Source organism: Poecilia reticulata, chromosome 2 (genome assembly GCF_904066995.2).
Source record: "Poecilia reticulata chromosome 2, P_reticulata-male-v2, whole genome shotgun sequence".
Classification (NCBI taxonomy): Eukaryota; Metazoa; Chordata; class Actinopteri; order Cyprinodontiformes; family Poeciliidae; genus Poecilia; species Poecilia reticulata.
This window is the reverse complement of record NC_088831.1, coordinates 35,216,769-35,231,714: the sequence shown is the minus strand read 5'-3', so window position 1 is coordinate 35,231,714 and position 14,946 is coordinate 35,216,769. Positions and strand designations below refer to the sequence as shown.

General features: G+C 36.6%; 1 protein-coding gene across 3 annotated transcripts in view; it reads right to left on the bottom strand.

Annotated features, from left to right (window-relative positions):
- Positions 1-14,946, bottom strand: part of LOC103461464 (polyprenol dehydrogenase-like) — a 40,256-nt gene that overhangs the window by 4,350 nt on the left and 20,960 nt on the right. For 2 of the 3 annotated variants that reach the window (XM_008403763.3, XM_008403774.3), the window contains 4 exons: positions 14,295-14,363; positions 5,208-5,309; positions 2,616-2,823; positions 943-1,150 (listed from right to left, as the gene is read on the bottom strand). In XM_008403763.3, coding sequence (XP_008401985.2) covers positions 943-1,150; positions 2,616-2,823; positions 5,208-5,309; positions 14,295-14,363 — 587 coding nt within the window. The remainder of the gene's footprint in view (positions 1-942; positions 1,151-2,615; positions 2,824-5,207; positions 5,310-14,294; positions 14,364-14,946) is intronic. The other variant, XM_008403769.3, reaches the window with a different exon arrangement.

Here is a 14,946-nt window from a genome sequence, read left to right as displayed (position 1 = left end):
AGCAAAAGCATCGACAAAAAACATGGCAGTAGAAAAAGCATGAACAGTATTTACTGCGCATGAAAGCAGAACGACTGCTGTCACTGCAGGTTAAGTTAGGCTCAAACCAAGTGTGTGTTTGTTCCAGACGTTAAGTGTTGGATGCAGTGTTGTTGAAATTTTAAGAAAGATTTACTGTCACCATAAACATATTTTAAAATGCCTCCTAAGAGCATAAAAAGCATTGTTCTGTGGTAAGCATCATGTACAAGCCATATCGGATCACAGTATGTACAAAATTAAATTTCACTTGTTCTTTTGTAGGCCTGTATTTGTTCACGTCGAGGGCTATGACCACCAACAATAGTTTCTGAGAAGAAATGTAAACCTAAGTACAAATAATATTTAGGTTAAATGTAATAAAATGGAATGGAACAAGGAATAGGTATTACACATATAAAGGAAGTTGCAGCATGGCATAGGAAGACGGGACATTAAAGCAATTCTGCTCTCAATCTATTGATCTATTGGTTTAGTGCTAATTGATGACCGACAAAGAAGGTTTCTTGTTACCATGGTATTATTGCACAAGCAGCTGGTGATGGGGAAAAAAAGAGAGTTCTCTCAAAACCTTCTTAGCCTGAGTTTTGCAAAACATACTGAATGCACTAGCTCGATGTGTAAATCTCAGCTTCCAAATCGTTCAGTGTGCGAAGTAGGTGCCATAATGAAGAAGAGGTAAGAACTTTTTTCTGCTATTAGTCAGCCACAACCAGGCGGTCCTGACAAGATTTTTAAATAGAGTTATCACTCACTTCACAAAAGAGAAGGTAGTGGAGTTGGGTTTTTTTGTTCCAATAAAACACAAGCAATGCACAAAATTAAACAATGTCTTTGTTAGGGGTTTATTTTTCTCCTTAAAAAAACATAAATGTACATTTTTAGAAAACGTGCAACATTTACCCTGAACAGGATCCGAGCAATTAGACTTTGTGCCAAATGTAGAGGTGTGCAGAGATGCTTATATAGAGCCGTATCCACCATGCCTGGATCCACGGCACATGAAACCACTGGAAAACCTTCTCTCTGCATCTCCTGGTGAAGGTGGGAACTGAACAGCACCTGGGCCAGTTTACTTCCACAGTAAGCAGCATGAGCTGAATAATGTTGGCTGAAGAAACAGAAAACACAACGGTACTTTTAGACTTTAACAATGACCCTAAATAATGAGTCCAGTTGTGTGTTATTAAATGAAATCAGCAATCTGAATGATCAATAGTATTCTCTGATTAGTCAGTCTATGTTTTTAGCTTTCAATGTGAAAGCTTAGACTGATTTTATGGTAACTTTTGTGATATGCAGTTGTGATATCATTGACGGTTCACAAAGCAGGAACCCTAAAATAACTCCTTTTGTTCTTTCAAAAGACTTCAAAATTGACATGGTGCCCCCTTTGATCTCCAGCAGGTTTGATGCAGAAAAAAAAAAACTGATGAAAAAAGATAATAAATGTCAGGCTACCATTTATTTATCAGAAGGATAAAAAGTTCCTCATATCCATGTTTGCAATAAAAAAACCCAACAACAATTATTCCATATGATTATATCTTCGTATGCCAACGCCACATTAATGATGAAGCAAAACAGAGCGACAGCCTGTTTCTAAACAGATCTGTATCTCATATTCATTACATGCGCAACACAAAACTACAAGAAAAGTCCTGTTAGATCTTTCTTTATGTTACAGATAGTTATCTCTATCACAAGTGCTTTGCCTGGAAGACTTCAGAGCCACAAATTAAAGTTAAACAATATCAGCTATAACCCATGGAAATGCAAATGAGCAAAAAGAATGAAGAATCTAAGCTGCTAATACTTCCTGACAGCAGTGATAAGAGCTGAGACGATAATGAGACATGTGAAACAATTTTCTTCTCATCAATGCCAAAACAAAATGAAGCAGCTAATGATAATGCAAACACCAAGACATCGAGTATAACAACACCTGGTATGAAATTGTTTTCTGAATGAGGAAAAAATACCACAATCATTCCATAAGCAAAAAATATACAGTTTTCATGGTCCGTCAAGGCAGATAGATGGTAATTGTTATCCAGAACTTGTAAATGTTGTACTATTCAATTAACATTTTCCCTTTTACAATGCTGTTGCTACTAGAGTAGCACTTAAAGCTGCAGTATTTAACATTTATAAAGAATAATGTTTTTTACATATTTCTTGAAACTGTTACCACAACCTGCGTGTAATTCAATCTCAGTATAAATACAGATGTTCTGTGAAGGCCTCGGAGGGAAAACAAACACAGATGCACGCAGAATGCAACTCTCCCAATCTTACTGAGTTTGAGCAACTCAGCAAAGAAGAATGGGCACAAATTTAAATCTTTACATGTGTTAAACCCGTAGAGACATACCAAACTGCAATTGCAGAAAAAGGCTGAATAAAAGTGTCCCACTTTTAAGATTTTAATTTATAAAAAACAAAATCATGAAAAAATGTTCTTCCACTTCGATATTCTGTACAAACTTGTGAAGGTCTATCATCAAACCAAATTTTATCTGTAATGTGACAAAATGTGTAGAAAGTTCATGAAAGTGGAAGAAGTGTGTACCCACCAGCTGTTTAAGTCATTCAGTCTGATTTCCCCGATGGAATGAGCTGACGACGAAACATTGACCACACAGGAGACGTGACCGGACTTCCCAGAAACCTTCAGTGCATCCAGGAGGAGCCAGGTCAACAGAAAGTGGCCCAGGTAGTTCACACCAAAGTGCTGCTCAAACCCATCCTCAGTTCGGCCCTCAGGAACCAGCATCACACCGGCTTAAGAAAAACAAAAGTCAACATATCTGTTATTACTAGCTTTGTATGCGAAAAACCCCCCACATCCAATCATAATAAACACAATTCTCAACTTTTTATTAGATTTGGAGGAACGCTTGAACAAAGGAGAATACTCCAGATTTTACTTGGGGGAACAAATCTGACTGTACACTGCTGTGCTGGTGCTCAGTCTAATGGTACAGATTCTTGTTTACTGCATTATCAGGGTTCCTCTCTCACCGTTCATTCAAAGTACGTTAAAAAATAAATCTTTGTTAGGACGACAGACCTTCAAAACAACTTGCAAGCTTGTAAACCGACTTCCAGCTTTCTCACAAGGAACATCAACCTCAAGTTAATAGGATCTGATAGCAATTTTACAGCTAAAGCTTGTCGTGTGTGAGGGCCTGGTGACCAAGCAGGGGTGTACCTCGTGTCTCAGCCATCGAAAATGAACTTGTTGTGAAAAATGTTTCTTGTTTAGGAGCAATCAAATTGACAAACAAGAAGGGACTGCTTGTGACACGTTGACTTAGTCGTTAGCTTTCTGTCGTCACTGCCACCTCTTGTTCCGATCAGAAATTATTTATGCTATGAGCAATCTCACTTTCTGACCAACCTGACAGTGATTCAAAATGTCAACAGTGCAGACGTCGTGTTGCGCCCGGAAACGACAAGGGTGACGGACATTGGCAACCTTCCCAAAAACTGACTGCTTCCTCGGCGTACCAGGAAAGGGCCTTTGGATGCAACAACCATTCACAGCAAAGCTCAAAGAAAGAGAATTGTGTGCTGCTCCCTTGCATATGCTGCACCAATGAACCCCATCTATCACGGGTAAACAACCACTTAATTTAATATGAGGTCTGTGCGCCATCAGTCACCCAGAGTCTCACATCGTCTCGCCGTCCAATTTCATATGAAAAACTCTTGGGATAAACATGATTTAGAGAAATTGTTGAAATTTATGTCATAGACGCTTGTCTGCATGCCTAAACAGACCATTTTAGTCCTGGCACAGGGAATCTTCCAGCTGCAATCAGTGATTACTTACAGGAAGTTACAAGACCTTGGCAAGTTTGAAATGAGATAATGGGACTTTTAGCATCAATTAATCATTCATTTATGTCAGTGGATTTTCATTTCCAAAGCTATATGTAATTTTGACCTAAAGACGATCACGGAAATCTCATTATAAATTAAAACCTGTCCACTCTGAGACTTTTTTTAAAGCTCCTGTACTTCTCACGTTACTCCTAGAAAAGCCCAGCTCAGATTAACGTCTCAAAGTTTAGCGATGATCTTCATGACGAACAGAGGAAGGTACAGAAAACACAACAAAACTGAATAATTCAGTAACTTAAATGTTAATATTACATGTCATATCTGCCTCTAAAGTGGAGTTTAATGAAGAGGAAAGAGGTGCCTGAGTTCAAATTCTATGTAATTATGTATAATGTTTCTCTAAATGGTGCAACTGAGATTTAAATCCTCTGCACAGAATTTAAATTCTGACACTGTTGACAGCATTAAACTACACTTCAATGCTGAGGATTTAAAACTTGTGCTCAATACATAAAGTAATGCACTTGCATTAATACTGCTTTAACTTTTTCCACACTTCGCCATATTACAAGCACAAACCTCATTGAATTTTAATGGGATTTTACCTGTCCACAAACAAGCATTGCAAGATTATGAAGTCGGGATTCTTGTTTACTGCATTATAAAGTAAACAAGAATCTTTAAAAAAAGAAAATACATTTCTTTTTTTTTCCGAAAAAAAACAACAAATGTATTTCTTTTTTTTGGCTATTACAAATAAATAAAACTCTAAAAAGGATTGGGCCTGCATTTTCAGTTTTGCTGCAATTACAGCAGCATAGCTTTTGAAATATAGCCAACAGCTTTAAGCCTCGGAGTGAAAGATTTAAATATCTTTGCAAAAAAGTTCAAGCTCTGATAGATTAGGTGGAGAGCATTCATGAGTATCAAGCTTTTGCATCAGACTCTCAGCTTTATTTTTGTCTAGATCATTCTAGCCCATGCATATGCTTTGAACTAAACCAACCCATCGTAGTTTTGGCTGAATGTTTTCATAGTTGTACTCCTTGGAGATAAACATCCAGCTGTTTCTCCTCCAGAAAACTATCCACCATGGTTCACCCTGACAGAGAGCATTTTCACATGTTTATCTCTTTCTTTCACTTCATACCCATGAAATATTATGTGCTAATCTACCGCAAAAAACCCATAAAATTACATTGAGTTTTGTGGTTGTAATGTGACGTAATGTGAAAAAGGTCAAACAGGTATGAATATGTTTGCAAGGAACTTCATGTAATGACTACTCTACAGATTAAGACTGTGTGTCTCTTACCTACCATTATTTACCAAAATATTAAGTGGCAGGTTCCTCTTCTTGAAGCTGTCAGCAAATTGTTGGATTGACTGCAATGAAGCAAGGTCCAATTTCTCAAACTCCACTGAAATGGACAGAAACACACACACACACACACACACACACACACACACAAGCGATTGTAAATGGATTATTCCTGCAAGCACTTTTGCCAGTAAAACATCAAAGAGAGTATTAATCATCTCTTATAGTGGGCTCTCCCACTGCTATGTCTTAGTCCATCATTTCATATCTTAAATTACTAATTTTGTCAGAACCCATCAAAGCTTAAGACTTTACTATCTGAGCTTTAGTGCATGATAAGATAGAGGTAGGAGAGCCCTACAAAGGAGCCAAGATGGCTCTGCGTTTTGGTGATGGTTTATCTTTGAACAGGGTTCCTGCACATTTGTCATGTCAAATTCATTTCTGAAACGGAAAATAGAAAAGTTAACCATGACTTTACCGCCAGTGCTGAGTTCATATTTTAAGTTCTTAGACACCTCTGAAAACTACGGATAGGTACGGCGAGAGCAAGCAAGATAGACCGGATGAAAGAAACGAAAGCAAGAAAGTGTAGAAAATAAAGCGAATGAGAAAGAAGGAAGCAAAAACAAGTTATTTCTTTGTTTGGACAGGAGGAAGGAAATTAATGAAGGAAAAGAATAAAGTATAGACTTAATGACTGTAGGAAATTATTTTCATAATTATTTAACACCTAAGGTGTTAAAAAATGAAATGACACCTCTGGACACAATTTAAATGACTAAAAGTCATCAGTCACAGAAAGTTTCCTGCATAGTTACATTAAATGAATAATTGGTTTAACAATGTAACGTAACCTTAGGTTTGAAGTTAAGCTGCAAAAGATTAATATTTTGCAGCTTAATATTGTTTTCTGCTTTTGCAAGAAAAAAAAAAAAATCGATAACACTTTAATTGACGGGTTGTGAATGAGACCGTCATAAACATGACATAACACCTGTCAGGAACATGAGTAAGTCTTCATGAATATTTATGACTGTTGTCATAAAGTGTCATTCGGTAAATCATGACACTTTTAACACAAAGTTGACAGTATTCAAAATGTCATGATCTGACATAAATTTGTTATAAAAGTATTACTGATTAAACTCTAAAAAATATGTAGCTTTATGTTATTAAAGCTGAAGTTTAATCAGAAATACTTTTATAACAAATTTATGTCAGATAATGGTTACTTGGTTCATGACAAGTTGTCATAACAAAGACATTTTGAATACTGTCAACTTTGTATTAAAAATGTCATTATTTACCAAATGACACTTTATGACAACAGTCATAAATATTCATCAAGACTTATTCATGTTCATGACAGATGTTATGTCATGTTTATGAGCTCTTGTTTCTGTTTTGTTCTTCATTTACCATTTCAATAAATGAAAACATTGATGGGCAACAGTCTTATTCACAACCCGTCAAATAAAGTGTTACCAAAAAAGGTCTCTACGTTATGAAAGCTTGTCTTTTTGGAGAATTGGAGATTTAAAATGAGTCACAAAACTACTACAGTTTTTCCAAAATCAAGAGAAGGAGAAAAAGCAGAAATAAAACATTACACCCTCGGAATAATGTAGGCTATAGTATCTTCACATTTTATTGAGCTCTTGTTTCTGTTTTGTTCTTCATTTACTATTTCAATAAATGAAAACATTGTTGGGCAACAGTGTTTTTCTCAAACGGCTCTCTAGCAGCAAAATGCCCCTTCCGTTGCGGTCATGAATGCAGAGTCATTTCAAATCTCCAGCAGCAAATTGAAAACTCATCTCATGAAGAAATGGTTTAGATTCTCCCTCCACCTCTAGATTTATTACAGAGTTAAATCTCAAGCATTACAAGCACAACAATAAGAACTACATTGTATCTTTTTGGTTCTCTTTTCTACTGTAGCTGATAGAGTCATACAAACACTTAAAATGGCTGTTGGGATGCATCATGAAAATATGTCATGTGCTGCCTCTTAAATTGCTTCATAATTTGCATGATAACATGACAGTGAGATATAATATGTACCTCACAGTTTTTGGAAAGAATACTGCCTGATTATAGTAAAAATGTTAAAGAGAGGAACTTACAGTTTATTAGGTTTGGTAAGTATGCCTCAAACAACATAAATTCTTCAAAATATTCAAAGAGTAGGAGCAGTTTTATTATCAAGCCTGCTTTCAAGGTTTTAATCCAGACGTCCATGGATAAAAGCACTTCCTTTATTTCACAAACCTGAATAAATAAAGGTCTTGGTTTAATCTTTTTGATTTTATTTTCTTTTTTTTTGCTTTCTCACAAACACAACACAAACAAACAGATCAGAACTTTCTAAGAGAAGGCAATAATATATTATTCCACTGTATAACCCCTGTATGTCTGAAGAGGTTCACATATAATGGACAAAGACAGAAAGAGGACTGAGAGGGAAACAGAGGAGAGGAGATTTGATGGGACTGATAAAAAAAAAAAGGCTGCACTTATTGAATAGAGACGGTGAGAGTGCGGCTGTCCCTGATCAAGATCTGATAGCAGACTTATCTCCAGGCCTTGCCATTCACCTCTTTCTGACTGCACGTGTGAGACAGAGAGATTGAAAGGGCGCGCAGAGCACATAATGAGAAATGAGAGTGTTTGTATTCGAATGGCTCTGAGCATGTATTTGCTTCCTTTTGGGGATGCATTTGCCTCTCCAGAAAAAACAGGGACATTTCTATATCTCTGTGAATGCAGAATTAATCGTGCTTGAATGATATTCTCAGCACATCATGAACTTTAGGAAAAATACAATAGTTTTATAGTATAGTAGAGTATAGTATAGTATAGTGTAGTATAGTATAAAGTGTAAACAAAGATGTATTTATTCCATGATCTGCCTTCATTCACATGCTTCTGTCCATCTGTGGACAGATACAATAGAGATTGAAAGAAAATTTATATATTCTTCTCAGTCTATTGTAAAGAAATCTGCTGTTCAATTAAATCAAATCTATGGTTGCTCAGAGTCGTCTTGCTTTGATAAGTGGCCATAGTACACCATATTTCATTACATCTAGTCCAGAGATCAGAGATTTGAACAGGTTCATAACTATATGAAGCAGCCAAGGTTATCTTAACTGACAAATGACATGGTCAGACACTGAAACAGTGACACAGTGAAATAATGGGTGCATCTTTAAAATTAACAACCAATAGCAGTAAAAACTGACTCATCTTTATTTGACTGGTGACAGAGAAGCTGCCAGGGAAGCAAGTTAAACTAGCAAACAAAATTTGCCATAAGACAGTCTTCAGGTAATTTTTGTATAAACTCAGAGATTTTTTTTTACTTCCCCCAGAAAACAATTCCTAAATTTAAACAAACAGTCAGCAGATATGTTGTCAAGCTAAACTGACCTGAGCTGAATAAACCAATCAGCACAGAGAAAACTGCACCGATTGGAATTTTGAGACCGATTCCGATCTTGAGTTCTTATAAACCGTTTCCCTGATACCAAAACAACTCAAATTCAACAATCAGATCTTTAACAAGACAGCTAATAAATGATTTACTATCATTTTAAAACAAAGACAAATTGACCACATCAATTTGCACACTTAGCATAGCAGAAACGGCATTCTCCATCTGTACATCCTGTAGAATGTAGAGCAATGCTCTGGGAAAGACTGAAAGCCCTAAAGGATAAAACTGAGCATGTTTACTGAACTCTGATAAGCCTTCCTGCTATCTACTAAAAGTCTTGATCTCTAGCGATCCAAGAGCCTGAACAGTTTCTCTTTAGAAAGCCTTGCTTAGAATGGAAGTAGGTAACTTTTGAGTTTTCTTCCCACTGTAACAGCTTCCAGCTCAGTTGCATTATATGATGTGTTCACCTATCAAGAAAAACTGAAAAAGATCAGATTTTTGATTTGATGTTGGATGTTAAATACACCCAGAGTACAGAACATTTTGGAACGTATGCTGAAAAATATATTTCATCTTGCAGTTGAAGGTTTTATGAACAATGTTTTCATCTTTAGAACTTCAAATGAAAAGAAAATCCAAAACAAAGCTGATCTCCAACAGCTTTGTTTGGAGATCAGCATTTTCCAACCTTAGCTTAGACCTGGTCTACCATCATGTTTTCATGTCATCTCTGCAACAGAAATAGCTCTGGTTAGAATCCCAATCGGATGCTCTTTGTGTGACACATGGAAGAGAAAACAGTTCCAAGTTGAACCCCGCCCCTTTTTTTTGTATTTTGGCACACAATATATGTACATAAATTGTTAATCGGAGCACAAAAGCAGTACCACATCAAGCAGAAATAAATAAATAAGGGCAACTCGTAAAGCTAACAATATTTTAGTCTTGGTTTAACAATTCAGATTTAAAGATAGAGAGAGAGATTTGATAGAGAAAAAGTAATACATGTCGCTTCAATTTTCAATACAACATTGCATAAATGATGTAGAGGAAGTACCATTCATTTAATCAAATAAAATAATGAATAAACATCCTTTAAACCAATATCCAACAAAAAGATTTAGGTAAGTGCTCATAAAGTTTGTCAGTGTGGAAACATATTTTTCATAATGTTGTTTTTTATCACTAATGGCTAGTTTAGTGTTAAAAATATAACCATTTCTCATCTATGGTAATCTAGGTTTCCAGCAGTGTGAGAAACAAAAATTGTAAAATGTTCCTAAATTTTTCAAGCCCGGTTTCAGGATACACAAGACCTTCCACCATATTTACAGTACTGTGGAAAGTTCTGCTGAACGCCTATTTTTGTCATAGAAACCATAAACTACCACCACCAATTTGAAAATGAAGACATTTACACGTGGTCAGAAAGAGGTGATGGTATAATTTATAAAAAGCAGAGTAATTAGAATAAAGAAATGGCAGGAGTGCATCTAGCTTCTCATAAATCCCTGTTTTCACCTGGCTTTAACATGCTAGCGTTCCGACTCAGACCACAGTAGTTATGATTAAGCAGGATTACACCTAAATCTGATATTAAAATGCATTGCTGTTAAACACATTAAAATCCTCCCCTGGCTGCCAAGCGACCAGAGACACTGCATTACTCGCTAAAGGTGTCGGTAAATATCCCTGTGAGAACGGGATGGTTTAGCTTTATCCTCTGACCTGATTTAGTGATTGATTTTTGGCCTTAAAATAACACAGTTTGACCCGAACGAAGGCAATAAGATTCGTCATTTAATTACAAATCTGAAAACTACCACTTGATTCAGGAGTAAAAAATGCACAATGAATGAACCGGTACCTCCGAACAAGCTCTCGGAGACAGCAATATAAATAGATTCACTTTGAGCTGTCTGATAAAACAGTGGAATCCAAGAATATTAGCTCTGGGCAGCATGCCAGTGTCAGCTCCTCCACAGATGTTCTTTATTCAGCTGCTGTAAGGGAGGGGAGGCTGGCTGGTGTTCAGTCAACTCCAGTCTGTACCATTCATGTGATGCTGCAACCACCAGAGTAAAGACAGCTGCAAATTCAAACATGTATTTAGTTTCTTAATAATAAAAACATGAAAAAAAAGAAGTGTTTGACAGTTAGGCCTATATTTTCTCTTCACCTTACAGTATGTGTGATCTCAGAGCTCAACGAAAACAAAAAAAAAAAGAGAAAAAATAAATAAACTCGACCACTTTGGAGTTAGGTGAAAGATGGAAGAAATTTAATGCGTGTTAACCACACACACTTACACAGCTTGCCCTGCTACACGCTCTTAATTTAGGTCTATGGTTTGAGGCACATTGTGCTACTTTCAATGCACCGTGACTAAAGTTAGTGGACAGCCAGAACTGCCTGCAGCAAATATACAGAAACGGCCGGTGTGTTTATGTACATGTTCATAATTTAAGGTAAAATGCCCTAACTTCATGGACTAGCATTCAATTGTGGTCTGAAGTCATTATCATACACCCGCAGGATTGTTTTTAGGTTTTCTGGGGACAGAGGCTGTTTTTAAACCAGGCGATACACTGAAAACGGATGCCAGATGGAGCAAAGAGGTTGTACTTCTGCTTTGAAAAATACCTGAAAAAATAAATATTTAAAGCATTATTTGATTTAATGTGCTTTGGAAAAGTATTAATATTTCTTGACTTTTTTTTATATGTATACATTTTGTCACTTTCGCACCACAAACTTTAATGTATTTTGCTGGGGTTTTATGTGATAGTCCAATAAAAATCAATCCTCCATGATTCGGCTCCCCTGAACCATTACATTCAAGAACAGGGGTCACAAACCTTTTTGCAACTGAGAACTACTTCATGGGTAACAAGTAATACAAAGGGCTAGCAGTGTGATGCACAAAATTTACTTTTAATTACATAACTTATTAATTAATGATTTATCTATCCTTGGAAGAGCTCTAAAGGCAATTCATATGACCTTCAGGGGCAGCCTTGAGCTTGAAGGCACCGTGTTAGTGACCCCTGTTCTGGAACAATGTTTAAATGTAATTACATTTACAAGTGTTTTGGTGTTTACTTCTGCACATTTGAGACCAATATATATATTTTTTCCATTCTTCCTCACAAAACAACTCAAGTCAGATCAGATGGAGACTGAGAATAACAAGTTTTAGTTTTTGACACAGATTCTCAATTGGAACTAGGTCTGGACTTTGACTGGGCTGTCCAAACAGATAGGCATGCCTGGATCTAAACCATGATGTTGGTTCAGTAATAAATGAAGAGGCTTGGGCTGATTTATCTTCAGACAGTGACAAAAAAGATGTGTGTGTCTTCTTATTTGGCGTATGTCGACTTCTGGTTTCATCTGTATTTCCAAGTTTGAGACTAAAAGATAAATGATGCGTGAACAAACTCGAACATATAAAGACATTCAGCACTGAAGTGGATTTTCTTTCCACTGGTGACACCATGAAGTGATGAAACTACCTCTGAAACCCACATGTCTATTATAAACTGTCGCCAATTTCTCTCAACAGACAAATGTGCACAAACTGGGAAGGGTGCCAAAGGCCTTTTGGACAGAGATGTTTAAGGCTGTTGCCTCACATACTAATGAGAATCCATTACTGTCTCGCTCTACACACCCGAACACACGCACATCAACACATTCGCATTCAGCGCACAAGCAGCTGGCTGTAGACACCCCCATGTCCCTTCTGTCTTAGTGTCTGCCAATTACAAAAGAAGTAATCAATTCTTCCATGGCCGCATCCAGGGAAATCGACTTCAATGACACCGGCTACATGCCTGCTGTCTAAGTACCTGACACCCTCAGCCCTCTGCGGCCTTCTACCACAAGGCCGAAGCACACATGCCAAAGTCGTGCTTAATAAATGGCATTGCTCTATTGAGAACTACTCTAACCAAATACACAAAATGAGTGGTATTCAACATTTTTTATTAAAAAATGTGACTGTAATTTGCAAGGTGATGCAACACAGTGGTAATCAGCAAACCCAGGAGTTTTTTTAAACATGTTTCTGGCCTTAAATTTAAATCAGAACTGTTATCAAAATAAGAAATGTGCAAACAAGAAAAATTTCAGTTTTGCTTTGTTGCGTCTTTGTGCTTTTCTAATCCAGCGGCATGTCTTTAGACAGGCTGATATTTTTTCATCTCTTTTCATTTCATACGTTCCTTTTTTCAGATTGAAATTGTAGGTGGAGAAAATAGTCAGTTAAAGCATTTTGTTGACCACCCATCGATCACTCAATTTAATAGGTCCCCCAAAATATTATTATTATTATTATTATTATTATTATTATTATTATTATTATTATTATTATTATTATTATTATTACAGTAACACATAAAATGAACTTTGAAAACTCCCCACATTGGAAAATGGTAGGTAGTGAAACAAAATGTTGACTGAAAAAACTGAAGTTGCTGCTTATGGAAAATCCAAACTCGCAAACAAAAACCAACAAATAGAAAAGATGTACAATTTCCAAGAAAAAAATAATTAAGGATAAACTAGAATTGGCTAAATTAACCTCTAGATTTCCAAGGTCAAAACCTTGGAAATCTAGAGGTTTTGACCTGGAAAACCTCTTTATTTTCCAGGTCTAGAGGTTTTCCTCTAGACCTGGAAAATCTAGGTCTAGATTTTCCAGGTCTAGATTTCCAAGGTCAAAACCTTGGAAATCTAGAGACAGGAAATCTTAAAAATTCTGATTGGCGCAGCTCCTAATTCAAAGAACCAAAACTCACACATATTTGAACTATTGCTTAATCTAACAGGGGCAAATAAACATAAAGTCTACTAGTGATGTGTATTCTGTACTGTTTTACAAAATAATTACCAATAAATTCAAGCTAAGTATAGTTTGACTTGGAATTCAAGTCAGTAACTTCAATTACAACTGAAATACAGTGTAGTTCAAACTCAAGGCCTCTTCAGCAGAGAAAGGAATAAGTTATGACATCCTTGTCATGACACTGCTGGAATTGATGGTGCTTTGAAGGTCAGCCGATTTAATTTCTCAACACCGGAGTTAGAGAACCCTTTAAGCTTTAGTAAGCTTTTGTCGATGAAGAGATAAATTTCAGTTATCAATTGTCTCTTCTTATCTCTATCACCTCCTCTGCGGCTTCATTTCTTTTCCTGCCTCCTTTCTAGAAACAGTTTTCTTTTTTCTGCCGTGGCGCAGCACATCTTTCACTGGAAAAACATGTCTGTGTTCAAATTCATCAACATGGCAGCACAAATTTGAATGGTTGCCAGGTTGTGGGTTTACAGCTGTTGGTCAGCCTTGGTTTTGAATGTAGAGAACAGGAGCGAGAAAACAACTGAAAGTGTAGTGTTTGTGTTGTTTGTACTCCTGCAGTATTTTTATGTCTTTGTTCATCATGGGCACTCCAAGTAGTTAAGAATAGATTAATTAAAGCTCCTGTTTATGTGCCGGCAGGTGTGCAAACAGGTACGTGTGTGTGCTTAGATTCTAAAAACAAAGCTGAGACTGAGATTTTCCACAAAACGTTTCATTGCTAAATTAAATCTGCTTTTCTAGAAGTATTTGCGTGAATGCTAATGTGTTTACAGCGTTACCTCTGGCCTCCTTGTCCTCTTCACAAATCCTTTTGATGGCAGCAAGACCCCTCTGCTCATCCCTTCCACCTAAAATAGAGATACACAGAGACACAGATGAATATTATGTCTGACAAGGCCTTCGAGGCTTTTTAAAAGAGAAATACACGCAGCTTTTCTGTTATGCAAGTCTTCTATTTCTTCATTTTACAAAACCGTATTTCCAAGACGGGTCCTTCAAATTAAATGAAGACTGGATGAAAGCTCCCCGGTGTTAAGAACTACCTGTTAAAGATTTTATAAACATCTTTTTTTAACTTATTGAACTCTTGATACAGACTGCAACATTGATTTTAAAAAGTTAAGACATGTTAATAAAGACTTTTAAGGCATTTTACTGTGAATTTCTTTATAATCTGGCCCCAATAAACAGCTCTTTTCATGTAAGTGGACCATTATTAGGACGGTTAGACAAAATTTAGCTACAGCATGTCATCTCTTCATATTCCTTCAGCTGAAAGATGTCTCGGATAACACAGATTGACAAGCATAAAATAGTGCTTTTGCACCAGTTTAGCAGGTTCCAAGGAGCTATTAGTCAAACACCTGGCATTTCTTGGCATGGTGCACATTGTCCTTAAAAAGATATGAACGGAGAACACAAGTGGAAAAA